Consider the following 26604-nt stretch of genomic DNA (forward strand, 5'->3'; position numbering starts at 1 on the left):
TTAATCTACTATTCTTAATTTACGTAATGAAATTCATATTCATGGGCATAAATAAATACAGAAAGAAGAATTTTTTTAGTATATTAATTTTAATTTAAAATAATTAGAGTTCTATAAGTCTGATGGCTAGTTTCGAACAAATTGACTGATGAACTTAATAGAAAAAAAAAAGGTATTTCGAGAATGCGCTAAGCGATTTACATATTTTAAAACCTAAGTATGTGAAATGAGTAATAATTGGAGCATGAGAAGTAATTGGAGACACTTGGTGTCCCATACTTTTGGAAAGGGCATTTGTCATAGTTCAGTGAACGTAAATGATCCTGTCCGAGTGTTGAGTCGATGGACACTGGGGGCGTGACATTCTCCGCTGTCTTCGACTGGTGATATGGATTTTCGGCGAACCTATAAATAAGCCGAGCCGGAAAGGGGTTCCCGGCGACGACTCTCCGATGCTCAAGTCAGGCAGCGAAGAGAAGAGAAGAGGAACAAAGTAACACTACTGTGGCTACAGTACTCAAGATTGCATCCCTCCGATAAAGTCTGGGGGTCTTTATATAGGACCCCGGAGAGGCGTGCATACGCTTTGCGAGGCGTGCACACTTCTCCAAACATACCTCGAACGTGGATGTCAGAAAAGCATGCCTGATGCCATTCCGTAATCGTCCGAGCGTATCTCTGACATGACAGTGGAAGTTCCCACCATACGATCCTCTGTACGGCTCGGCCGCCGACCATGCTGTTTGCCGGCGGCCGATGTCTCGAGGCTAATATCGTCAGCTGCTCCTTTTGTCTCATTCTGGGTTTTGTCATTTAATGGTCCGGTCGGGACAACCACTCGGTTCTCTTGGCGTACGGGGATGTGAGTGTATCGGACCGACCGGGAAAGTCCACGGTCACATGCTTGGATGAGATTGCACCTTCTTGGTTTGCGATTCTTCCGAGCGGCCTGGCCACTCGGACCGATAGTTTTTTTACCTTGAGCGTCGGAAACCCGACTCATGATCGAGCTGTCTTCCGTCTAGCCTGGGGGATTTCCGCTCGGACGATCGGATGACCTATCCGCTCGGCAGGACTTTAGGGTTAATCCTTCTGACCTTTGACCTTCACGCATCCTTACTACCGGATCAGTAAATATGAATAATAATGTAGTAAACGCTGATTCGTTTGTCTTAGCACTGTCATTGATTAATTTTTTTATGATTAATTTAATTTTATGGAAATTTTTCATCGATCACTAAGTTAAATCGGAAAGCGCATGTAAGGATCAATACAAAAGTCCAACATCATTCCAATTACGTTTTTCATTTAATTTTTTTTTCTATAAATACATATTAACTGAGAATAACAATCTAAATGTCCAACTATAACACAATAGCCTGGAGACTAGAAATGAATAATAATGAAACTGGGACACATGTTTAGTAGATTGCCGTATATTTAATTCTAATTTCCTCCGCCATTCATTATTACTGTCAATTTTTTACACCGGTACATTTGACAAATATATTAAAAAATTATAAGATAAATCAAACTTAAATTCTTTGCTAACCATATGTTAAAATAATTTGACTAGATACAAGGCATAACTACACTAAAAAAAATATTATTATTGTTAAATATATATAAGTCATTCAACTGGCTAAAAAAATTTGTAAGTTTAGTCAAAATTAGTTATAAAATTTAAATTATATATAAAAAATATTAAAAATGTAAAAAAAATAAAAGGTTAAAAATTGTTAGAAAGAAAGATGATATAAATCATGATATAAAATTTTAAAAATTATTATACGAGTAATAAATTTAAAACTTATCGAAAATATAATTTAAATATGACATTATAAAAACATCATTTAAGAAAAATTAATATAAATCAAAGTGCTGCAATAAGTTTAAAAATAAAATTATTTATTTTTTTTAAAAATTATTTATTTATCCGGCCCAATTGGCCCGTTCGGCACCTCGGGTTTTAGGAATTTTAGGTGCCGAAAACCCCTCTCCGATTCGCTTTCTTACGGCGCGCCAGTCTCTCGGTACCTGAACGCCGCGATCGTTCTCCTTTCTGTCGACCTCGTGCAGGAGCTCCCCTAACCGCGCCGCCGCCGCTCGTAACCAGCCGCGAAACTCCGCTGCTCGCGACGTCGATCCTCGAAGTCCTTTCTCTCCCGATCGTGCTCGCGGTCTCCTGGTGGAGCGTCGACTACCGACGTCACACTCAAGACTCTCCTTTTTTTTTTTGTCTGGTTGCGTTCGTCGCTTGCTGTCTGCTTGCGGTCGCCACAATCCCAATTCAAGTAACTCAGTCGGGGACTTTCCCTTCTTCCCCATCTCCCCTTTTGTCAGGGCACTGACTTCCATTAGCATTATCTGGTTGCACCTCACCGGAGACGGAGCTTCAGGGAGCTGGCATAACATTGCAGCTGGCTATATCTCAGACCATCTGTTGACAGTAGGTAGTATGTTTCCTACAATTTAGGTTTTTTTCCGTTGATTTTGCCACCGTGCTAATTATGGTTGTTGTCAGATAGATTTTTCTTGGAGCACATCTTTATCGATTAAGGTAGTTCTTACTCTTGTTTATTTGTTTCGGGCAATCTCTGAAATTGTTGGGTGTAAGAGGGAAAAAATTTGAACTCGGTGACATGAAATTGAGATTGATGTTATCTTGGGAGATGGTTTTGACATAATGAATTGGATAACTTGACTTACCTTATTATTTTATCCTCTTGAGTGGTTCTGTTGCAAATACTATGTAGTGGTTTCACTACATTATCCAACAATCAGAATATTTATTTCCAATGGGAAAGGTCCTCTTGAGGGGTGACAAGGCTTCTTTTTTACGCTTCTACTCATGCATTATTTCATTCTGCATTTTGTATTTTTAATAACATAATTCCTTGTGAACTCAAAATCATCACAAGTGATTGGACGGTGGTGAATGATCTTTGCAGCAAAGCACACATTTTTTTCTAATTCCTTTTCTTTATTGTCCTGTTGCAGCTCTCAAAGAAAATTCAACAGATAATACCTCAAAGAAACAAGATGCTGAAAACAGTTGCCCAAAAGAAAGGTTTTGTTTTAAACTCTCTAAGCTCCAATAAGGCTTGTCTTAGAAAACTCTTTAAACAATTTCTGAAAACTTTTCTCATTGTTTAGAAAATAAAAGTTGAAAAGATAAAAATTAAATTTTTAAAATTGATTTTTTACTCCTTTAAATTTATTAGAAGAGAATTATGAGGTAACTATGTTTTTTCATTTTTTAATGATTTTATTTTATTTCTAAAATCTGAAAATAAAAAAATTTCCAGTTACCAAATAATTGCCAAACAAGGTCCTAATTTCTATCAATTTTCACTTTTGTCAATATACTACTCTTGTAAGAACTACATTCATTTCAGTGAATGCAATTATTCTCGAGATGAGCTGTTCATGGCATTGTGTTCCTTACAATTTCATTTTCGATCTGATTACTTTTTTATGCTCTGGTACTGTGTTAATATTTGTTTCTGTTGTTTTTTTTTATTGATTAATAGATGTAATTCTCTACTTCATTCTCGGCTCTGGTTTTTTACTATGTTAGGAGCTTATCTCAATCCTCTTAACTTCTTGTAGGTTTCAAGAGGCAAAAGGTCCCAGAGAAGTGTAACATTGAGAAGAAGTTGAGAACATCCGATCCCCTATATTCAACAAGTATGATTTCTTAAGTTTATAATAACTCTTTCAAACTTCAAGTGGTTGAATTATATGGTTACCTTGTAGTGTCTACAGACAACAACGATGTTTAAAAAGGAAAATGAAGCACGTGAGATGTTTTATCATATTAGTCAGTATCTATAAAATATAATCTATTAATTTTATGGAGTATGCCATGTGCTGATCATTCGTAACATAAGCATGCTGTGTTTGCATTCTACGTGAGTTAGTTGCAGATTGTATCAATCCATATCGTCTGTTTGAATGGATGAGGTTTGATAAAATATTTTCACAGGTCTGCAAACCTTATATTTTATTCCCTTTTGTGATCAGACAATGAGCCTAATTTGGGTGCTGCTGAAGGAAATGATGCATGTGATGCTACTCTTGTCAATCACAATTGTACAAATGAATATAAATATGAGGGTCGAACATGTGATCTTCAAGATTCTCAAATTCTGGAAAGGGAGCCAGCGATTGATGATGAACCAACCAGCACAAGGTTAGTTGTTCTTTCCACTTTAGCTGCTAGAGCTTCTTCTATCCGGTGTCAATTGCCTATATCTCATTTTCCAGATAATAATGCTTGTAATTTTGTCATCTTTGTAATTCCCTTCAGTTTTATTTTGTGACCTCATTAGTGTAGGATCGAGAGTGCGCTAGAGGGGGGTGGGGTGAATAGTGCGTCGTTTGTTTCATTGCTTTTTCGTCAATTGTGCTGGCTACAAGTTAGTACACAACGGAAATATATAATGCAAGTAATAACAAGCAAGCACAGTAAGAAATACACAAATACAAAATATATAATAAAAACAAACAAGCAAAATAAACACTTTACAAAGCCTTGATCACTTCTGGAAGCCCTAAATGCAGCAGCACTCATCCTGATACCTCCATAATCACACAAACAATAATATTTTTGAGAGTTTTGGATGTGTGAGTGAATGGTGAGTTATATTTTTTGAGATTTCCTCGAAACCTTTTATAAAAGTTTTTAAGTTTTTCAGTCGACCTGCATTTGTTGAAAACATAGCAAATGCGTTCCTTTTGGAGAATAATCTAACATTAACACAATAGTTTGATAGATCCATTTGCCTGTGTTTGATGCTGGTTGGCAGCTTAACGCAACCCTCAACTTTTTTCATCTGAGCTTGGGACCGACAACAGTTTTATTTGTTTTAGTACATATGGAGCTTAAAAGTGATGTTTGGAGAAGAATACCTTTTATAAACTGGTATTCAGACAGATGTTTTTCATGTTAATAGTTTTGCAAACCTATCTCAATTTCCCAACTCCAAGGTCCCAATCCCCACTGCACTCTTGAGTTCAAAATTGAAAGCTCCCATGCATCTTCTGTTTCTCTGGTAGTTTGGTGAATGTGCCATAGCTTTTTCATAAACTGGTATTTAGGCAGTTGTTCTCATGTTCCCATCTCCAAGGTCCTAAATCTCTATTGCACTCTCGAATTGGAAATTGATTTTTCTCACACTTGCTCTTTTTCACTCGTAGTCTGGTGAATACACCCTTCTAAGGTATTTTACTTTTGTCTTTATGCAGCTCTTTTCAACGTCATGTGGGCCTTAATCTTACTAGTGAAGAGGTTGAACAATTGCAGCAAAAGCAATGGAAATTTAAGTGGGAGATTCCTGTTAGAGACAAGCCAATGTCTAAATGTGTTGGAACTGGGGACCCTATTTTACCGGTATATTTGTTCTCTTTGAATATATTAATGACTTATTTATTGATTTTTATCATACCTTGCATATGCTTCAGTTGCATGTCTCTTCAGCTTCGTTTTGTTGTCCATGAATTTGTTTCCTTTGTTTTTGGGCTTGTATTTTCTAAATAGAAAAATATCATATGTTTAAGATGCATGTCTCGTCAGTTTTATTTCCTTGTCCATAATTTGTCTTCCTTGGTTTTTCCCATCTATTTTCTTGATAGAAAAATGTTTTTTAATTTATTTAAAAAAACTCATTTTGTCTGAAGCTGTTAAAAATGATTCTCATATTTGTTATGTGCATGCATATACTGATTGCTCAAGTTCTGGAATTGACTAGCTATGGATCTAGCAATTGCTTTTCTATATTCTTTTTAATACTTAAGATCTTGAATTGAAGCAATTATCATATGTTTGCTATACTAACAAATTTTGGTTGACATTGCTGCTATTATTTATTACGTTACCATGTCAACAGATAGCTTTATGATGATAACCTGTATTTAATTTTGTTTTTCCTTTTTCATGTAGGAGGCAGCCAATGATCTAGTTAAAGGGCTTAATCAGAAGCTGCATAACCATTGGATAAGCATCTGTAAAACTTCCGGGCCAAATATCTTTAGTTCACCTATGCAGGGATTCTTCTTCTCCTTGTGTGAGTTATTCTTGCTACATGACTCCTTATGTGATTTGAAATATTTTCCATTTTCTTCATCATTTCTGTTAATATTTTTCTAAATGAGCTTCTTGGTATCAATAGCAAGGAATTCAATCTATTAATAAAACAAACAAGTCTATTTACATCTTAATTTTATGGATAAACATAAATATGAATTTCATTTCCATGTCATTACTTAATTACTGTGTTTTATATCATCACTCTCAAGTCTGGAATCTATTTACTTGTTTGTTTGGTCTTAATCCTAAAGTGGTTGTACTTTTAAGTGCTTCTTTCTTAGTGAAGAATAACAGAAGTTTGTTGGCTATAATGACCTGGACATTTCCAACCGTTTTATTCTATTCATGCGTTATTTGCTCATGGAATAACAATTTCATCAGGCACTGGCTTAGTCTCTGAACATTATAAGGCGAGGAGCTTATAAGAAGCTCCTTTTTATATTTTTTTAAAGGAAAATTTATATGATTCATAGCCATCAAATACTCCCTGGGATTTACACCTTCCACATCCTATACTGTTACTTAATTTTCTTTTAAAATGACCTGTATTGCTCACTGATAAATATTATCCTTTTTTGATACTAAACTAAGCCAGTATATGTACTTTTCTGAATGGGCAGAAAGAGAATCAAGAGGTTGAACCAATATAGTTAGCTTAATGTGTATATTTTATGACTTGGCATTTGTTCTTGGACGATCGCAAATGGAAGAGTTTTCAGTTATGTATTTGAGAGCTGTAATATACTTGCAATTATTTCTTCTATGTTTCAATGGAGTGCATATAATAATCTGCATTTGTAACTTGCTATATGTCACCCGTACATTTGTGATTGTTCCAGGCAATACATACCGAGATATACTGCACTGCAACAAGCAGCCATTTTACTTAAAAGGCAATGAAGAGGATTCAAGTATCATGGATGCATATATAATGCATGCCGTAAGTGTAGACTTTTGTTGGCTTTCTTATCGTAGACAATACTACCATAAGCTGTTTGGGCTAGATTTTTTTGTTTGTTTGTAATGATGTTTGTTTTTTCAGCTGAATCATATTTATCAGACTAGAGATGTCATCATTAAAAATGATGCACAGCTAACGAAGCATGAGGAAGAGAAAATGAAAGAGATCCTTTGTGGTGACACTTACTTGGATCAAGGTTTTACTCGTCCTAAGGTAAACATATTTTTCTATTTCTTTTCTTTTCAGCTGAGGCTTCTGGATCTTTTGAAACATATCTGTATAACAGATAATCTAATTAATCTCAAGCTTCGATGTATATAATGAACAATATCTTAATCTTTTGCTTTTGGTAATTAGCATTTGGTAGGTTTTAATTCTTCACCTTTGAGGATATGTTGAGGTTGGAGTTTTGGCACTTTTTTAATAGGTTAATAGATTAAAATAACCTACAGTTTGAGGAGCATAGCAAATATAATTACAATTAAACACAGTAGCAAATATTTGTACATAAATATACTTTTAGAAATGCGACAATTATAGTCATTTAATAGAAGATTGCCCAAATATGTGCAGTCTATGCATGCGGCATGTCTGAGTGGCTTTGTTTCTTACTTAGATGGTTGACAAGATAACCATGCCCTTAGGTGCCACTTTAGCACTCTAATCTTATCCAGTTATCCTCTTATCCCTTATTGTACTATATTGGGTACGGCACAACATCCTAAACACTTGTAAGAGGAGATGTTAGGTTAGTGTTGGTCTAACGCCTAGTGCCCATGTGACTGTTTAATAGCTTGATGTTTCAAACACTTATAAAACAGCTGAGCTTAACAATGAGTTATTAGAAATGATCTAAGCAATAAGGTCTTTATCAAACATGACCATCTTAAGCGAAGAATTATTGTGAAACATAGTCACACGCACATACTATGTTTATAAATTAATGTCTATTTTGGATCGTAAATTACCAAATAGTTGTCATTGTACATCAGTTGGTGTATGCTGTTATTACATTTCTTGATTTTGACCCTATATTTTTTATAGACCTCAAGTTCGCATCATGTTAGCCACTAACAATTAGTGATTTGATCACTTTTCCCCACTGTTTCACTCTTAAGTATATTTGTTGTACACATGCCATTTTTTTTAGCAAGAGGAAAACCAGCTTGAGGTATTTAAGATGGATATACATGAAATCCATATTAATAGAACTTTATGATCCTTTGGATCTAATATTCACACGAAGATATTTTGTACAAATTTGGCTATTTCAAAGGAGAGGATTATGTTGGATTTTGCATGGTCGTTGTGAAAACAACCTCTTGCAAAAAGCAGGGTAAGGCTGCGTACAATGGATCCTTCTCCGGGACCCCGCATGGCGGGAGCTTCGTGCACCGGGCTGCCTTTTTTTTTTTTTGCATTGCTGTTGTGCAAGTCTTTATTTAAAGTATTATTCTTAACAAAGTTGCAAATCCAGCTTTTCTATGCCTATTGGGTGCTGGAGAAGAAGCTTGCCTAAAGAGTTAGCACACTGTATGGTTATTTCATGGTAGTGATTGGAGTAGCTTATAGTAGTCGAAGAACTACTGCTGCTTACGGATGATTACATGCATTTCTGTGTTTGATGCATACATGGTACAAAATCAATGACAGTTATTTAGGATGGTATCAACATAGTCAAAGTTCTGTAGATGTTGTGATTAGATGAATTGAAACTATTTCAAGAATGCAAAGAGAGGGCAGAGAGTGATTTAAGAAGGCAAGGTTATCTTGGACCATAGAAGTTCCAGATGCTGCTGATCTAACTAATTTCAAGAAGCATGCAAAAGATTTGGGTTTATATGAAACATGTTATGCAAAGTCAAGGTGCTTTGAGCATGCTCTCTATGCCTATGTTTGCTTTTTGTGCTTATCTTTTTTGTTGCTAAAGTTCTGTGTCTCATGCATGGTTGTCAAACTTGACCAATCCCAATCCGGATCGGCCTATTTGGAATAAAATCAGCTGAGTTCAATCCAATTTTGCCCAATTTCTTGGGCATCTCAACTGAACCTTAGTAAGAAAAAAGAAGAAAACAGGGTAGAAGCTTCCAAAATCTAAAACCAATCAAAATTGGTGTAAATTATAAAATTTTAGGTTAAATTGGGTGATAATGGATATGCTGACACTTGCTAAAGCAGCAAGGGTGGTGAAATTGAGCATTATCAATGTTTGTTAGTGGAAGATCTCATACTCTTGTGATGATGTGCTCATGAGGATCTGATCATGCGAAGTGAGAGAGCAGGGGTGTCATGGTGAGGAAAGGTGAGGGCGTGAGATATAGAGAGATATTAGGTTGTAAGTATACTGTATTTGAACTATTAACTTATAAATATAATAATACAATTAATTAACAATTCTGTTATTACCTCAGCCTAATTAGTATTATATAATTATTATTGTTACTTAATAAAAATGCTTGTTTTATAAATATTTCTAATATTTAATTTTTGAAAATTATTACCAATAATATAGTATCATATCATGAAATTAAAATAATTTAATATTTATTTTAATTAAAATAATAGTTTTTACACTAATTTCTAATAATTAATACTTTTCTATACCATATTGTAAAGTTAAAATAATTTTGTATCTATTTTTATTAAAAAATTTATTTATGAATGGAATTAATATAATAGTTATTAGTATTTTTATGTCAAATAACCAATGTATCATTATTACCACTCAACCAAGATTACTAATTTACTATTTAAGTGTACTAATAATAATTCAATATTCATTTATTTAATATTATAAATGCCAGCAATTATTTTTTGTTACTAAGTAAACAATATTAATTAATATTCTGAACATTACTAAATGATATAAAAAAATAGTGATAACTTATATGAGATAGGAAATACAATAGCAAGCAACACTATTGTCTATTATTTGAAATATCAATTAATATTCTGATTAGTTTTTGAATACCTTTTGTTATTCCTTCATTAAATAAATTTATTTTCTTCTTTTCCTATTTTTTCCATTGTTTTAAAATTTTCCTCTTTTATCTCAATTCCATCAATTCTACTAATTCGATATGACCATTATTTAGGGTATATGAACATCTGATTTTGATATTGCCAACCATGGCGTGATGGGATGAACCTTTTATTTAGTCATTATTCATGTTTGACTCTGTTGGGTTTTGCAGGCTTGGGGTATATCACATGGACCATTTAGTTTCATTGGTAACATAGCTTTTCATTTAGTCAAATTGCAACATTATCAAGTACTAGTTTTAGCTATATCATTGTGATAAAGATCTCTTGGGTGAAGGAACCTAACTGCTCTCTTATCTTCCGGTATTTTACTTACCTACATGAAGGCTCAATCTTGTGCCTAATGTTAGTGCCTTACCACATGATTGGCACTGGCTATTCATAACTTTGATACATATCCTCTTGCTTTCAGCACTACATTTTAAACAAAGATCTAGAAATAAATATTGTTTCTCTTTTTTGTCTTATATTCTTGTGATTGTAATTTGTTTTTATTAATCTTGGGCATGTAAAGGTTTTGCTATTATTGCCACTTGGGAGCATTGCACTGCGTGTTGTGAAGAGGATAATTGAACTTACTCCAATATCAAACCAAGTACGTGTTAGTTGTTTTTTTACTCTTTGGTAATTTGGTACTGGGTATGGACTTGTGGATCCCGTTATATTATTATATGTCATTCATGCTTATACTAGCTTATTACTTTTAATATATGTTATTTCGGTTACCATTTTATTGAAGGAGGGAGTCTTGGCGCAACGGTAAAGTTGTGGCCGTGTGACCTGAAGGTCACGGATTCGAGTTTCGGAAACAACCTCTTGCAAAGCAGGTTAAGGCTGCGTAGCCCTTTTCCAGGATCCACATTAGTGGGAGTTTCGTGCATCGGGCTGTCTTTTTTTGTTATCATTTTATTGCATGAGCAATATTATGGATGTTGATATACTTATTTAAGAAAGTTTGATATGTAAGTTTTTTATTGTAGTTTCTTTAATTTCACTAATTTGATACATTTGAATGTTTGAATGAAAATTTTGTTTGTCATGCTGTGTATGGCCTCATTCTGAACTATAGGCATTGTTTGAATGCACATAATCTTATCTTAAATAGCTACCATCACTGATGTCAGACCAGATTAAATAAAACATAAGATACATCTGTCATTCAAATACCACACAACCATATAAAATCTAGCATAGCCAACTCGATAAACATAGATGAATTTGGAGCATAGCAAGAGAGTAAGCACGTGTGCCATGTAGAAACACAACGAGAATATGAGCTTATGTTCCATCAATGCTATACTAATTCATCATAACTTTAGGAATAGTATTCTAAAATTACCCTGTATTTGCATCAGCAACACAATGCTGCAGCATCTAAATTACCAACAATCATGGCTATTTTGTCCACAAAGCATTAGATGATGTTGTCCGTAATGCAACCATTATACTCATTTTTATCCCCCTAAGGTGTTCTCATGTGGCCCACTGGTTTCAACCAGCTCGATCTTGGGATTGTGTGTGGTTTTTCCCAATAGGCCTAGCCTGCCCCCACATTATCTTGCAAATATTTGATGGTGTTCAACATTTGTACTAACATAAGAAATGCATGAGGAACTTGTGCTGTACTGGAGAATAATTTAATTTGATTTGAATTTTAATGAGTTTCATCTTCATTGGTGCAAGATAAACTTAAGTAAGCATGCAATATATCTGTAACTTGCTGATGGTTACCTCGAAATATCACTTTTTACTTGTAATTTATCTGAATCCTCTGTAAGTTAAATTGGAAATGCCGTTTGGGTATATAAGCAAGCAGTTAATTGTTCAAAATTCAAAAAATTGTTATCCTTCTAATTCTTTTACTTTGTGCCTAGCATATTTCAGTTGGTATTTTTTTGGTGTTTAGGCTTGGTAGTTTAGAATACTATTTTACTCCTGTTGAGAAATATTTTCATCTTATATTTTTTTTATTACTCTTTGTTTCATTGTCGTGTTCTACTAGGCTAATGCAGAGCACGTCGACCGCTTCACCGAAGAGTTTGGAGCTGGCGATGAAGAAGAAGATGAAGAGGAAGAGGCAAGTTTGAAATCAAAGAGGACTGCAAAACCTGAAGATTTCAAAGCTTTGTTTGGAGGAAACAATAATGACCACTTTTTGCTAGGCATAAAATTTACGAAGTAAGTTCTTATTCGCCTTACGTTGACTATTATGCGCATAGCTTTTTTCTTGTTTGGTGTTTGACGTGTTAGGATCCATAACATATTGATCCTTTTTTTTTCTATGAAAGGTGATGACTTGCTATTGTTTTATTGCTCAAGAAGACAACAATGCTTTTATTTTATATGATTTTCTTTGGCTTGTGTTGTGGTAGACAAAATGTATCAGTATCATATATGCTATTAATGTTGAATATGCTAATTTCTCTTCCTTGCAGGTGCTTATATTTGGTTGAATACAAAATTAGAAAATAAATATATTACTCATAAACTAAAGTGTGCCCTCGATTGGCAAATACTGTTCATAAAGGTTTCTTTGTTTAGTTGGTCCTCTGACCAAGTTCATCCCTTTGGTTAGACATTGGTAGTGGGGTCACCATTTCTTGCCTAGTTGAAGTGGAGTCTAGGTTTTAAATGAGCAGCCCTTATAACGAAGTGTCTGATCTCCCTAGGATCCACATGATCTCATGATATCATCAAGTCATGTTGGCCCCTAACTCTGTTAGTTTGTCTACATGAATCTTATCCCTATGTTCTACTTAGTGCAAAATTTCTCCTAATCATCCTTTACTGAAGTTTCATAGTATGATTCATCAACATAATCCATTCATAATTATAACAATTATATGGAACTTGTATATTCTTAAAAAATTCCCTTTATTTTTTGCATTTTCTTAATTTTCAAAATTTATCGAATAACTTAGGCAACAAAATTATACCTCTGCCTCTTAAAATTTTCCAGAGTTGAGCAAAGTATCACCCAACTAATACCCTTTAATACCTTTATTTTTCTTTCAAAGTTTTTTAATCTCATTTGACCTTATTTTATAACCAAGTCTATGATTCTAAATTAACTACAATTTTTAGTTTTAAAATATACAGAGTACTCATCAATAATTTTTGAAGTTTGTTTTTTGATTTTTTTGATTTTGATCATGGTTTAAAATTTCGACCCGTGCCGAGGTTTCGGTCTCAGGCCGGAACGATACGGTTTCGGTATCGTATCGTGTCGTGCCGATATAGTTTCGGTATTTTTTATTTATCTATAATAATGATAAGATAAATATGTTTATTGTATATATAAAAATAAGTTGTATATTGATTTATTATAAGTTCTCAATTATTGAATAATTTAATATTGTTAGAAAAAATAATTAAAATAATTTTATTTAAATAGAATTGATATATCAATAATTCAAATTAAAATGGAAGTATCTATAATAATAATAATAATAATAATAATACAAGATATTATTTTATATTAATAATAATTATATAAATTAACTATTTATTCATTTAATTAATTATTAATTAAATAATATATATTTTAAATAGTAAAAAATATCAAGTAAAAAATAAAAAAAAAACAGAATATAAATATAATTTATTAGAATTTTTAAATTTTTTTTAGAATTTTTTTTACATTTTTTAAAAAATTTAAAATAATAAAAATATATTAGAATATAAATAAGAATTATTATATATTTTTTAAAATTTTTAAATGAAATTTAAAATATTATTTTTTCAGTATATTAATTAATAAAATTTATTTAATTTATTTTACTTTTAAATATATTTTTTATATATTTTATTAGGATAATTTAACTAGGTTTATAAAAGTCTCTTCGAAATATCACACATCCTCCTTAGGAATTGTTTAAATTAATAAAATAAAATAAATAATTATTAAAAACAGAAAAAAAAAACGGCGTACACGAGATCGCGCCCACCCGCGATCGATCATCGCGATCTCGCGGGGGCCGTCCGGCGACCCTGGAAGCGTCGCCGGACGCCTCCGACAGCGTCGGAAGGGTCGCCGGAAGCGTCCGGCGACCCTGCCGGACGATTTCGGCGCCGCAGAAGGCGTCGCGCGCGACGCCTTCTGCACGCCGAAGAAGTCGTGCACGACGCCTTCGCTGCCAAATGTGCCGCGGGACGCCGCCGGAGGCGTCCCGCGTCTCCTCCAGTGCCGGTTTCGGCTGCCCGGCGGAACGGTAAAAACCGTCCGTGTCGGGCGGCACGGAACGGCACTTCAAACCTTGATTTTGATTGCTTTTATTAACAATTACAAAATCTGAATTTTCATTGTTACACATTTATATTTATATTTCCTTTCTTTATCTTTTAACTTTCTTGTAAATATTCTCTCCATTCTTAGTTCTTACATTTTTATAGTATATACTTTGAACATTGTTGTTCTTACAAGTCTTAAATACCCTTTGTACTTCCTCACTGCACCAATTCTATTCATATTTTACACCTCTACCTTTGGATTATACAATATTTGACTTTTCCATATTTTTATTCTTATTTGCTATCAAAGGCCGTCCATATAACATCAATGTTCTATAATTCTTTATTTGAAACTTGTTTTTTCATTCTATTTAATTTTCATTATTGTCTCTAAATACTATTATCATCTAAAATATTCTAGAATTAGAAGTAACTTTTTCATCTTTTGATTCTTAATATGTGTATTAACATTCATAAAATCATATGCTATAGTAAGAAAAAAAATCATATATCATTTTCATTTCTTTCTCCAGATCCTTTGTTTTCTTCAAATGATCTCCAATTTCTCAATCTATATCTCCTCCAAGTATAAGCTTTTCTCAATAATTTTATCTTGATTCTTCCAGAATTTCTTTTGATATATTGTTTAATTCTTCTTGAGATGTATAAACACAATTTTGAGTATCTCATAATTGGGAATCAAGCTTATTACTTTAATTCTATTCTTTTGTCCATTAACTTTAACAATTCTATACATTTAATCCTTTTCTTTTGCATTTAGTTTCTCAATATCAAAATTTAAAATCTATAATTCTATATTACTTATTTTTCTAGATTTTTTTCCATCTTTGTTTCCTATAAGCATTTATATTTATTTCTAGTTTGAAAGGGGAGTCTTGGCGCAAGTAAAGTTGCATCGTGTGATCTAGAGGTCATGGGTTCGACTTTCGGAACAGTCTCTTGCAAAGCAAGGTAAGACTGTGTACAATGAGCCCTTCCTCAGGACCTCGCATTAGCGGGAGCTTCGTGCACCGAGTTGTTCTTTAAAATGTACCTATCAGCATAGTCAAAATGTACCATTATGGTAAATTATCAATATGTAGTACTGATCAACACGAACAATCTCTCTTATGTTGCTTGTGCAGTCATGCCTATTGGTGTTGGATCTTTTTGACACTTGGTTAACCTTAACATGTATCAAGATGATTTTAAATATTTTTTTATTATTTTTTTGTGACTTCTTTCTCATAAATTCTATTTCAGTTGATGATTTTGTTGGTCTGGGTAAGCCGATTGAAGAGGGTTGAGTTGCCTGAAACACTAAGACAAAACACATTCCTCGACTTTCAACTCAGATTAATAAAACAATTAAAATAGAATTAACAACTTTAAAGAAATAAGTAAAAGACCACTATTTACTTGGTTACAACCTAGATGGTTGTTAATCCAAGGCAGATGAAAGCTCACTAAGAATCTCTTTCGCTGAAGGCGAAGAAGCCTTTTACACAGTGAAAGCTCAGAAATGACTAGGAAACTGAATACAGAAGTTGTTACTTCTTTCCTAGGTCCAGAGGTTTTTTTATAGACCCTGGAAAAATTTATCCGCAGGCTGAAGGCGCCTTTCATAAGGTTGGAAGACACCTCTAGTAAGGCTAAAGGATAAAATTTTATCCTTTCCACAACGGCCAAAATTGCCTGGTCGAAGGCACCTTCCATGGCCACGGAAGGCACCTTCCATGGCTGGTTGAAGGCGCCTGAAGGTCGCGGAGGCGCCTTCAACTCCTGTTGAAGGCGCCTCTAGCAGCTCCATAGCTCCACTTTAGCTCTTCCGCTGCTACGATTGCCTGGGTGATTTCGGTCAACCGAAATAGGGCTCCCAATTTCCAACCTCCTCGAGCAGGCTTCCGCTCTGACTTCTCGTCCCTCGAACGTCGCACACGTCCTTCTCATCCACTGGTGTACTCTTCTGCAGTATCTCGTCCCTCGGACGCACCGAGCTCGTTGGCTCTCTCTCGTGCCGTCCTTCTCGCTAGCCGCGTGTTCTGCTCGACTTCCTGTGCTCCTAAGCTCCTGCACACTTAGACACAGGGATCAGAACATAACAGGACTTAACCTAACTTGGTTGATCACATCAAAACTACCTTGGGGTTCCAACAGATTTAATTGCTAGTCTTATTTCTAATATCAAACAATTTATGTAGAAGACCATCATAGGAGAAAAATTATATAGATTCATTTCTATATGCAATGAAGTAAAAAATGACTAAAAGTCATTATTAATTCAACTATCTAAATGATACTATTACTAAAAGTAGAAAAATCTAACAGAGTTAAAATGTGTCAAGTATCAGTATAATGTTGGGACACTTCATAGCTATGGGGGTTGAATAGCGTAGATGTTGATCTTGCAGCGGAAAAATTAAAGCGAAACTCCACCAATGTTAACGCCAAGGATTTACTTGGTATCCACCTCAAATGAAGTGACTAATCCAAGGATCCGGCCCTCTCGTACACATCTACTATAAAAACACTCATTCTCAGAAATAATTTGGAGGTAGAGAAATCTCTACAACTCAAGAACAAGAAATACAACTCGAAACAAAAAGTAAATACACAAATACAAATGAAAAATCTTCTTACTTGATCTCTTGTTGCTTGTGAATGCCTCTTGTAAGCTTAGAAGTGCAGCAACACCTCAGCCCTAAGCTTCCAAGAACTGGCGATGAGTTGTCGTGAAGAAGTGTTGAAAAACCTTTTCTAGGGTTACCGTTCTCGTCTTAATCGATTAAGAATCTGCTTAATCAATTACCACGTCAGCATCCTGCGTCAAATAGCTAGTTTTGCAAGCTTAATCGATTACCCTAATCGATTAAGCGGTCCTAATCGATTAGAAAGCTTTCTGTTCACTCGCGAAAACTGGCTTAATCGATTAACGCAATTAATTAAGCATGCCGTAATCGATTACCTTAATCCATTACGGTAGTTTCTGTTCCCATAGAATCAGCCTTAATTGATTAGCCTAATCGATTAAGGTTTGCTAAATCGATTACCCTAATCGATTCTGCTTCATTCTGTTCTCGCAATTTTGAGCCTTAAGCGATTAAGCCAACAACTAATCGTTTAATACACGGTGTAATTGATTAACCTAATCGATTATCAAACCTTAATTTCCAAATCTAAGTCTAGGGCTTCCTTCACCCAACATTGACTTCTCATTACCTAGCTTGGAGCAGGACATTTCACTCATCAAGCTTCACTCACTTGGATTTCCATCTGCCTAACTTCACTCACTAGGGCTTTTCAACTGTCCGACTTTACTCACCAGGACTTTTCAATACGTAGCTTCATTCACTAGGATTTTCAACTGTCTGACTTCACTCACCAGACTTTTCGCACCAAGTGTCCGGTCAACATTGACCCACTTGGATCTTTATCTTCTGTCAACCTTCCTGTTGGTCTTGCCCTTGCCTAACCTCTGGTTAGAATCTTGGCCTACTTAACTTTTCTTCACATCAAACTAGTCAAACCTTGACCAGAGGGAGATTACACCAACAATCTCCCCAAATGGGCAATTGCACCTGTAATCTCCATATATTGTCAAACATCACAACTTAAACATCAAGACTCAAGCTTGAGCCAACTCAAGCTTAGTTAAATTGATCAGCCTTGACCTAGGAAAATTGCACCAACATATAACAGTGCAAAAAAAATTCTTTCGATGACTATTCAATTATTACTACTTTATTTTTAAAAGTAAATAAACCAATTAAAAGTGAATTAGAGAAGTAAAACCCTTTGAAATTCACTTTAACATATATTGATGCATGCTAAAGCTTGTTGAGTTTGGGCACAATATGCTGCCAAAATCGTATCTTTTCTCCCTAGGAACAATACTTTAAACCTTGTTATATTCTTTCTTAATCATCACATCTATCATTCTAATCCAATTCTTATATTCTATGTTGTTAACCAACTTCTATAACCATTAACTAACTTCTTTACTAGCAATTGATCATTTGCTATTTTGTTATCACATTTGGACATTGTTGTGATGATTGCTTCTTGATGACCTCCTTGCCCTTCATTTCCTAATGAGGCGTACAGATGGTAAAAGTTTTGCATCATTTAGTGATGACAACTAGCCTTATAACAGCTGCAGTTAAGATCTATGCTATCAGGTTTTTTGTCCTAGTTTTCAAGGTCTTTTTAATCTCTGTTGGGAACTAGTGTGGAGGGTTTTGGATTGTGTTACATGATCTACTCAAACCCTACATTGACAAGCGTTGCTATGAGTTATTTCTTTGCTATGGAGGAACAAGTCAGTTATCTGTGTGTCTTTCTCTTACGAGGCATCCGATTAAATCAATTCCTTTGTGCATAATTAGAGACCACATTAAATTCAGTGCTAGAAATCCAGATTGGACCAGAAGCATATCCTTCTATCTGACTGATGCTTCTTTTAAGGATATAAATGTTTTATTTATTATGCAATAATCCTTTGTCTTATTGCAGGCGAAGCATTAAACTTTACAGTGATTTTTATTCTTCAGATATTATTGTTGCATCTCCGTTGGGGCTCATTACTGTAAGTTCTTGCCAATTGAATGTTGCATTTGAGTATTGCATTACAATGAACAAAGGCTCTATAGTCAATTATGGTTCTATGAGAGATTATCTGGTTCTTCCATGATTTAGGATGAGACATTTGCTTTACCTTCAAACCAATTTGTTTATATATAGATATATATGTGTGCATATTTGTGATTGCAGTTTTATGGTCAATATGAGTGGCTTTTCACACCTTGAAATTTTGGAATAAGTGGCTTTTGATCAATCCTTGTCTAGTATGATTCCTGCCTGTTATGTAGACATCTGACCTGTGGTTAGAATCAATTTACTTTGCCACCTCTTGATTAGGTAAAAGCCCCAACAATCAAACTTTTGCTTGTGGATGATATTTAGTTTATAAATTCAGTGTTTAATGGAACAAAAGGGTCTCTCGCACGCTGACATCCTTATGCTGTTGAACTTTCTCTTAATTGGGTTTTCATGACCAAACAACTAGTTTTCCTTTTTTTTTTTTGCTGGGTTTTCAGATTTGTTTTACTTAACTGTTTTGCATCAACTCTATTTATTTGGGACCATTCTTTTCCTGCAAAATGCAGTGTATATTATTTTCCTGCAAAATGCAGTGTATATTATAGATTTATATAATTGATCTGTTGTTTTACCTTTTTAGTAAATAATTTTTTGCAATATGCTTTTGGAATGTTGTACCTTTTTTAGTAAATAAGTTTTTTACAATATGCTCTTGTGTGTTTGGAATGGACCTTTAACTTTTTGCGATATGCTTGTGCAATTGGAATATTTTGAACATTTGAGCTTTTGATTTTTTTTTTTCCTTTTAGAAAATTGGGGAAGCAGAGGCTGAAAAAGAAAAAGATGTTGATTATTTGTCCTCAATTGAGGTTTGCATTTCTATTTTAGTTGCACATTTTCAGCAATATCTTCGTGGCGTTCAATTTTTGTATGTTTATGTCAAGTTAATCTTAATTGTTATCTTGAATAAGCAGGTATTGATCGTTGATCATGCAGATGTGATATTAATGCAGGTTAAACTTGTTATACCTTAACCTTATTTCTTTCTGTTATTGTCGTTTGCAAAGCAATGCATTTTTAGTGACATGCTAAGAAAAATATGCAGAACTGGTCCCATTTGAACACTGTAGTTGAACAGTTGAACCGCACACCTTCTAAGCAACATGGAACTGATATCATGCGGATCAGACCTTGGTAGGTTGCTAAATCTTGGATCAACTAATGTTTCATATAAGATTATTACTCTAATTTTAATGATTTGTAGCATTAGATGTTGGTATTTGCAGACTTTTATTGATGCTTAATTACCTTCATACTTTTCTGTTTGTTTAGTCAGATAGTTTCTTGAGATAATTTAATTGGTTTGTATATTAGATTCTTCTTCCTTTTTTTTCATCTTCCCCAATCACTCTACCTTCTAGCAAGTGCACATCTTTAGGTCCTTTTCAAGTTCAGGCAATCCAACAATCAATTGTCTAATAAAGGGCTTTCAAGCACTCCTAGATATAGATGTGAAGTAGGAGCAATTTGAACACCTTTATGTCAGAAACAAGCATGGGATTAGCTAGAGAGAGATTCCCTGGATGGGATCAGATAAAAATCCTGGACAACAGAGCTGTCACTCTGATGAGCACTTTAGAAGATTTCATTTAATGTCCTTTTAATTTCGTTGAGAAAGCAAAATGCACTATCTTTTATTACATGATTGGAAACATGTCATAAGTTAACCCACTGACACATTCAGTTTTTGGAAAGCCAGTTGGATATATATATAATTTTGTTTGTTGATTCAACTATGAGCATTATGGTCCTACAATTCATGTCAACATATTATGTTTCTTCATGCATTTTCATGTAGGTATCTGGATGGAAGTGCTTGCTTTTATCGACAAACAATACTCTTGTCTTCTTTTCTTAATCCAGGTGCTGGAAGTTTTCACTTCTTTGTTATATTATAAATGAATGAATAAATATGCTCATGTGCATTGGTATAATACAACTTATTCCACCATTACTTGATTCTTTAAATGGTGATATCCATATTTTTCTCACAAGCTTTTCGTGAGTGAACACAGTTCGTTTTATCTTGAGTTCATTATATGATATTTTATTCTTCCATTTTGGCTTTTTTTTTTACTTTCAGTAGTACTGTCCCTTCATACTCTTTTAACAAACTAGTGATAGTTTCAGGAAAAGGATAATGTTGACTAACACTTAGCATGTTTCAAGGTAAAATATATTTGCCATAAAGAGATGGAGGTGATGTTATGGACATTGAAATTGGCCATAGGAGTGCTCATGCACATTGGAAATGTGTTTTGTGTCATTTAAGTACAACCACTTCGTTAATGTCCTTGTCGTTACAAGTTCACTAATGAATTACAGCAGCTCATGTATTTTGTTAGAAAACAGCAAGCTGGCAAGCAAATCAGAAATTTTTTTTGGGTACTTGATGTATTTTTAGCAAGAAATCAGATGAGATGTTTTAGGCAGTCTTCATCCTAAAGTTTGCTGCATTCCTTTTTTGGGTTGCTCGACTTTTCTGCTGATGTTTTTGCATAATTAACTAATATATTACAGTCTTCCTATTTTATTAACCATAAAGGTAGATTCTTTATATTGGGCATTTGGGCTACGTATTCAAGAATTTATTTATTTGTTTATTTTCATTTCCCTCCCAACTTTGTTAGTATTAATTTCCTTTGTTGATTAATGAAATTGAATTTTGTTATCTAATCCTTACTGATTTTGATTTCAGATATCAACGCTTTATTTAGTCGACTTTGTCTAAATTATGAGGGGAAGGTAACTGAAATGTTTTTTTTTTTGGGTTGCATTTATGATGCTATTGACACTTACTTGACACTTAATTTCTTTGCAGGTTAAGTTAATCAGTGAGTACGAAGGTGTTCTTCCTAAGATATTGCTTCCAGTACGGCAGGTTTGTTGTGGTTTAGCCTTTGTTGTGCACTTTAGTCTGCTGGTCTTAAGTGTGCTTGGTTTAGTTTTTTCTGTTTTGGGATCGATTTGACCTTTTATGCTTGTTCTTGTCATGCCTCGTTACAGAAATCTTTAAAGGAGGATTTAATTTGCTTTTTGAACTAGTGTTTGTTCATAAAACTATCCACGTCGCCAATGCAACCTGATAAAATTCAACATCTACAGGTTTATGAACGTTTTGATGCTAAGTCACTTGTCGATGCTGATGATGCACGCTTGGAATATTTCTGCAAGAAGGTAGGTTTAAAACATTATTCAGAAAAATCATTTTTTTTTTTAAGTTTGTATGGATAAATTTCATATGAAATATCTGCTAAAAGTTGCCTGGGGCTTTTCTGGATGCCTCGCTTAACTATGCATGCTGCACAGTGCACAAATTCTGATTGCCATGGCAGAAAAAGAAATGAAACCAATTGTAGTTGTAAAGTTGAGAGCAATTGAAAAAATGCATTAGTAGCGAGTTGGGCAGTTGTTGGGTGATGGCGCACGGATAATGATAGGCAGGTGATGGGTGCAGTACGTGATGAAGCGGCAAGCCAGTGGCTCACAAGTCGCAAGGATGGGAAGGTAGGTGCGTTCATGTGAGGTTAGAGATAGGGTAGAGGGCTTTAAGAAGTTTAGGTACCAACTTAATCAAATCCTACCAGCTGAATCGAATTGAATTAGTTCAAGCAAGCTCTACACTGGTTCAGCTAGAATTCCTCCAAATTGAGCCCAGATCAAACCTGGTTTGAACCAAAGTAAGCCCATATCAATTTCTACATAATACAACCCTCAATTGGCAGCTTAATCCAAGTTGACTGATGCTGGATTTGAATATGCACAAAATCAAACTGTAATCATATTAATCTAAACAATATAAATGCTTATGTTCTTGTTGCGTTTGTTTAAGTTTCAAGTTCTATAGTGTAATAATGTGACCATAAATGTTAAAAAAAACTCCTATTACTTAAATACGCCATACAATAAAACCTGCCCGAGTTTCAGGACTAGAATAAAAATTGCAAATAAAAGAAAGTATCAAGTGCTAAATCCTTTACTCTTGTATCAATATCAAGATGGTACATGTAATTACAGACTTCCTGGAGGCCTACTATTTTCCTTTAGATTAGACTGCTGAACCACTGAAACACACCTTCCTTAAATGGGCACCAATACACAATATTCATTCAATACTTGGCTCCATTGTTTGCTTGTTCATGTTAATGTAACATAGATAATTGTTAGTATGTTCTGTCATCTTTATTACTTTTCTTCTTTTTTTTTTTGTATAGATAATTATTAATAGGTACTGTTGACAAAGTATTATCAGTACCTAATCTAGTGAGTCTATAAATGTCTTGTTTTCTAATACTTAACATGTTTGGTTTGGAATTTCTTCATTATTTCCTTCCATTTATTTTAGGATTTCATTATTTTATTATTAAAAATTAATGGTTCATTCATCATTTGCAGGTCTTCCCTAAGTTGAAGGATTCAATTGAGGTAATTTTCTCCGTACACTATGAATGATCGTTTTGAAATGGTTTCCTCTTTATTTCTTTTAGCTTGTGACATTAACACACATAATACAAAAATTTGCACAAAAAACCCAGAAAAATACACAAAGAAACTGGAACGATCAAAGCATATACTTGTAAGTATATGATTTTGCCATCTGTGTCTAATAAGCAAATGAACCGTGTTATGCTGCACATACAATGATCATTGGAGAAACAAGAATAATGATCTTGTGTTATGTGCGGCCGGTACAACAAAAGAAAGGTTATGTTTGGGTCATTTATGTTGCCATAAATTGCTGGTTGACTAAAATCACAGCATAGATGAAACAAATCATGTATGCTATTATGATCATAGATCAAGATCAAATAGCAGGGAAAATAGAATTCACAAAACTGAAAACAAATTGATATTAACCTGATCCTACACTCATGTAGCTGAGATGCTCATGCTGACTGGAGAGCGGGGAGAAATCTAGGTCTTGTGAAGGAGGCATACTTGTGGCGGTAAATTCCCTTTTTGTAAATTGTTGGAATCCTTTGACATACGTAGGTAGGAATCTAGCAATAGGGAAAAGGTTCAAGAGATGAGATTGACTGACTGGCTTCGTCAACAGTTGTAGCCTTAATCGGAACACTCTCGAGCCATAATCGACACTTGACAAGGAAGCTCAAAACCTGCTGGATCGTCCAAGTCTCTGTGGCCTTCAGCTTCATTTGAATGTGCAGGAAAGGGAAATTGACGGAGGACTTTGGGTGAGTAAGGAAGATCAGTAGAGGGCTTTGATCAATGACTATTGCTTGCCTTGAGATTGCAAAAGCCTAGAGTGACCAAGCGAGGGGATAGGTTTCGTGCAGAGGTAGATTGTGTCTTGCAGCGTGAAAGGAGGCAGGCCCATGTGAAAAACTTTTTGATCTAAGTGATTTATTTCTCAGACGTTTCCTAAAAATAAATGCCTGCTGGAATTTCCAAGGAAAACCAAAATTTGGAGTGGAAAATTAAAAATTTTCTTGTCCAAATGACCCCTTACTATGCAAAGATGATTAACATGGAGGATTGGTGTCTCTTTTAAAGACTCCCACCCTAACAAAATTAGAAATAAGCTAACAAAAATTCAAGAAAACAAAATCCAATACCTATACCTATACCTAACCTAAAAGAACTCAATTAGGAAATAAAATAAATTAAAAAAAATATACCAAATTAAATTAAACTTCTAGAAGAACTTTTCTACAATTTAGTATTACGTTCCTTTGGAATTATTCTTAGACCAATGTAATGATAGAACTTTTATAAACTAAATTCTTAGTTTGCATTCCATATCAAAAGGCTCTCTACTTGTTTAATCAGCCACATTTGTCAGTATACGTGCATGACTAATGCTCTACTAACATGAGGCAGATTGTAAAAAGGACAGTATACGCATAATTCTTTTTTATCTCAGCAATCTGCTTCATAATTTCATGCTTACTTCTAGTACAGTATGTCTCTGTTCACTTTGCAGCTTGCATGCCATTTAGATCATCATTAACTAATTTTTTTAAAGCAGGGTGGAACAATGTTATTCATCAGTTGTGTACTTAAACCGACCATTATTAACCTCTTTTTTTTTTTTACAAGCAGGGTGGAACAATGTTATTTATCAATTCCTATTTTGAATTTGTGCGGATACGCAATTTCTTAAAAGCTCAAAATGCTTCATTCTGTTTGCTCGCAGAGTAAGAATATTTTCCCTTTCATCTTTCCCAAATGTCAATTTTCATTGTTTTGTATATGATGTGACATGTGTGAATCTGTCAATTTATTTTCTTATTATGGTTATCCTAATTTATGTTGTAAATATATGTAAGGTATACGAAGATAAGTGATATATCCCGTGCACGGCTTTGGTTTTTTGAAGGCAAGAGAAAGATTATGCTTTATACTGAAAGAGCACATTTTTACAATCGATTCAAGGTTTAGTTGTTGCTCAGTTTTTCATTTCTTCAACGATTTTTTTTACTATATATATATATATATATGTGTGTGTGTGTGTGATTAGGTGCTTTCAATCTTTAGTATTTATTTGTCTCGGTGCGTTTCTAGTTATGCTGATTTTTTATCTTTATTTTTCTGAAATGCAGATTCGTGGTGTGCAAAATATGATCATCTACTCTTTGCCGGAGAGAAAGGAGTTGTACCCTGAGGTTTCCATCTATCTAATGAATGTGATTTATTGATATTTTGGTAGATTATGTACTGATGCTTCTGGTTTATACTTCCAGCTTATCAATATGCTAAATGATTCGAAAGATATGATCTGCAACATACTTTTCTCCCGTTTTGATAAGCTCAAGGTAACTCAATGTTCTTTTGTTTTTGACGACCAAGGTTGCATAACTTGTGCTTTAGAATACGTCTGGTTGGCCTTCTACTGAAGACATTTGGTGCATCCAATCGCTATTCCAAGTTTTTTAAGTTGCATGTTCTTCGGTCCAGTTGAATGTTTGAACATTGAAATCTCCTAATATTGAGGCTTGTCAAGTATATGTTTTCTTTCTCGGTGAACAAAACATGAGCTAGTACTTCAGTTTATAGTATTCTTTCAAATCTTCTGACTCACTTGCACATTTGCCACAGTTGGAAAGGATCGTTGGGACAGCAGCTGCAAATAGACTGTTGTCATCAGATAAAAGTATCTTCATCTTTTGCTAATCACAGACTTCTGGGAGAATTAAGGAGGGCTGTTTGTTCAATTGTTCATTTCGATATTTATTTACTTTTCTTTTCTTCGTGTTTTACAAGAGAGGAAACACAAGATCATGATTATTTTTGTTCTGATTTGTGCTAAGAGCTGTATCAATTTTGACCCTGTTGTATGCTAAAGATCGACTTTGGATTGTTACATCACAATTCCTTTATTATTGAAAAAGAAAATTAAAAATTCTATATTGCCATAGTTTAGTACAAAGAAACGTGTCATTGATAATATGCATCTCCAGACAAGATGAGATATAAAGATGGATAGATGTGTCTATAATTACTTTTAAAGAATCAATGAGATATAGATAGAGTGATGTGGTTGTATTTATATGCAGAAGAGTCGAAATAGATAGAGTGATATATTGTGATATAAAAATAATAAGGAGAAAGTTATAGTAAATATTGCAAAGAGATAGGAGAGGAGAAAATGATAAAAAGT

At 34.2% G+C, this 26604-nt stretch overlaps 1 protein-coding gene across 1 annotated transcript; it reads left to right on the forward strand.

Moving 5' to 3' along the window:
• Nucleotides 1–2042: 2042 nt before the first annotated feature.
• On the forward strand, nt 2043–26359 carry LOC122037797 (U3 small nucleolar RNA-associated protein 25 homolog). The gene is made up of 25 exons (XM_042597246.1): nt 2043–2449; nt 2525–2560; nt 3001–3070; nt 3613–3690; nt 4027–4195; nt 5251–5395; nt 5945–6068; nt 6931–7031; nt 7134–7265; nt 10609–10689; nt 12097–12272; nt 18837–18909; nt 19733–19792; nt 19898–19936; nt 20029–20117; nt 20782–20846; nt 21682–21728; nt 21805–21864; nt 22089–22160; nt 23379–23408; nt 25047–25141; nt 25274–25379; nt 25547–25609; nt 25688–25759; nt 26043–26359. Exons 3-25 carry the CDS (start codon nt 3043–3045, stop codon nt 26115–26117), a joined length of 1980 nt encoding a protein of 659 aa, XP_042453180.1. The 5' UTR covers nt 2043–2449; nt 2525–2560; nt 3001–3042; the 3' UTR covers nt 26118–26359.
• The last annotated feature ends 245 nt before the right edge of the window (nt 26360–26604 follow it).

This window comes from Zingiber officinale, unplaced genomic scaffold (genome assembly GCF_018446385.1).
Source record: "Zingiber officinale cultivar Zhangliang unplaced genomic scaffold, Zo_v1.1 ctg83, whole genome shotgun sequence".
Lineage (NCBI taxonomy): Eukaryota > Viridiplantae > Streptophyta > Magnoliopsida > Zingiberales > Zingiberaceae > Zingiber > Zingiber officinale.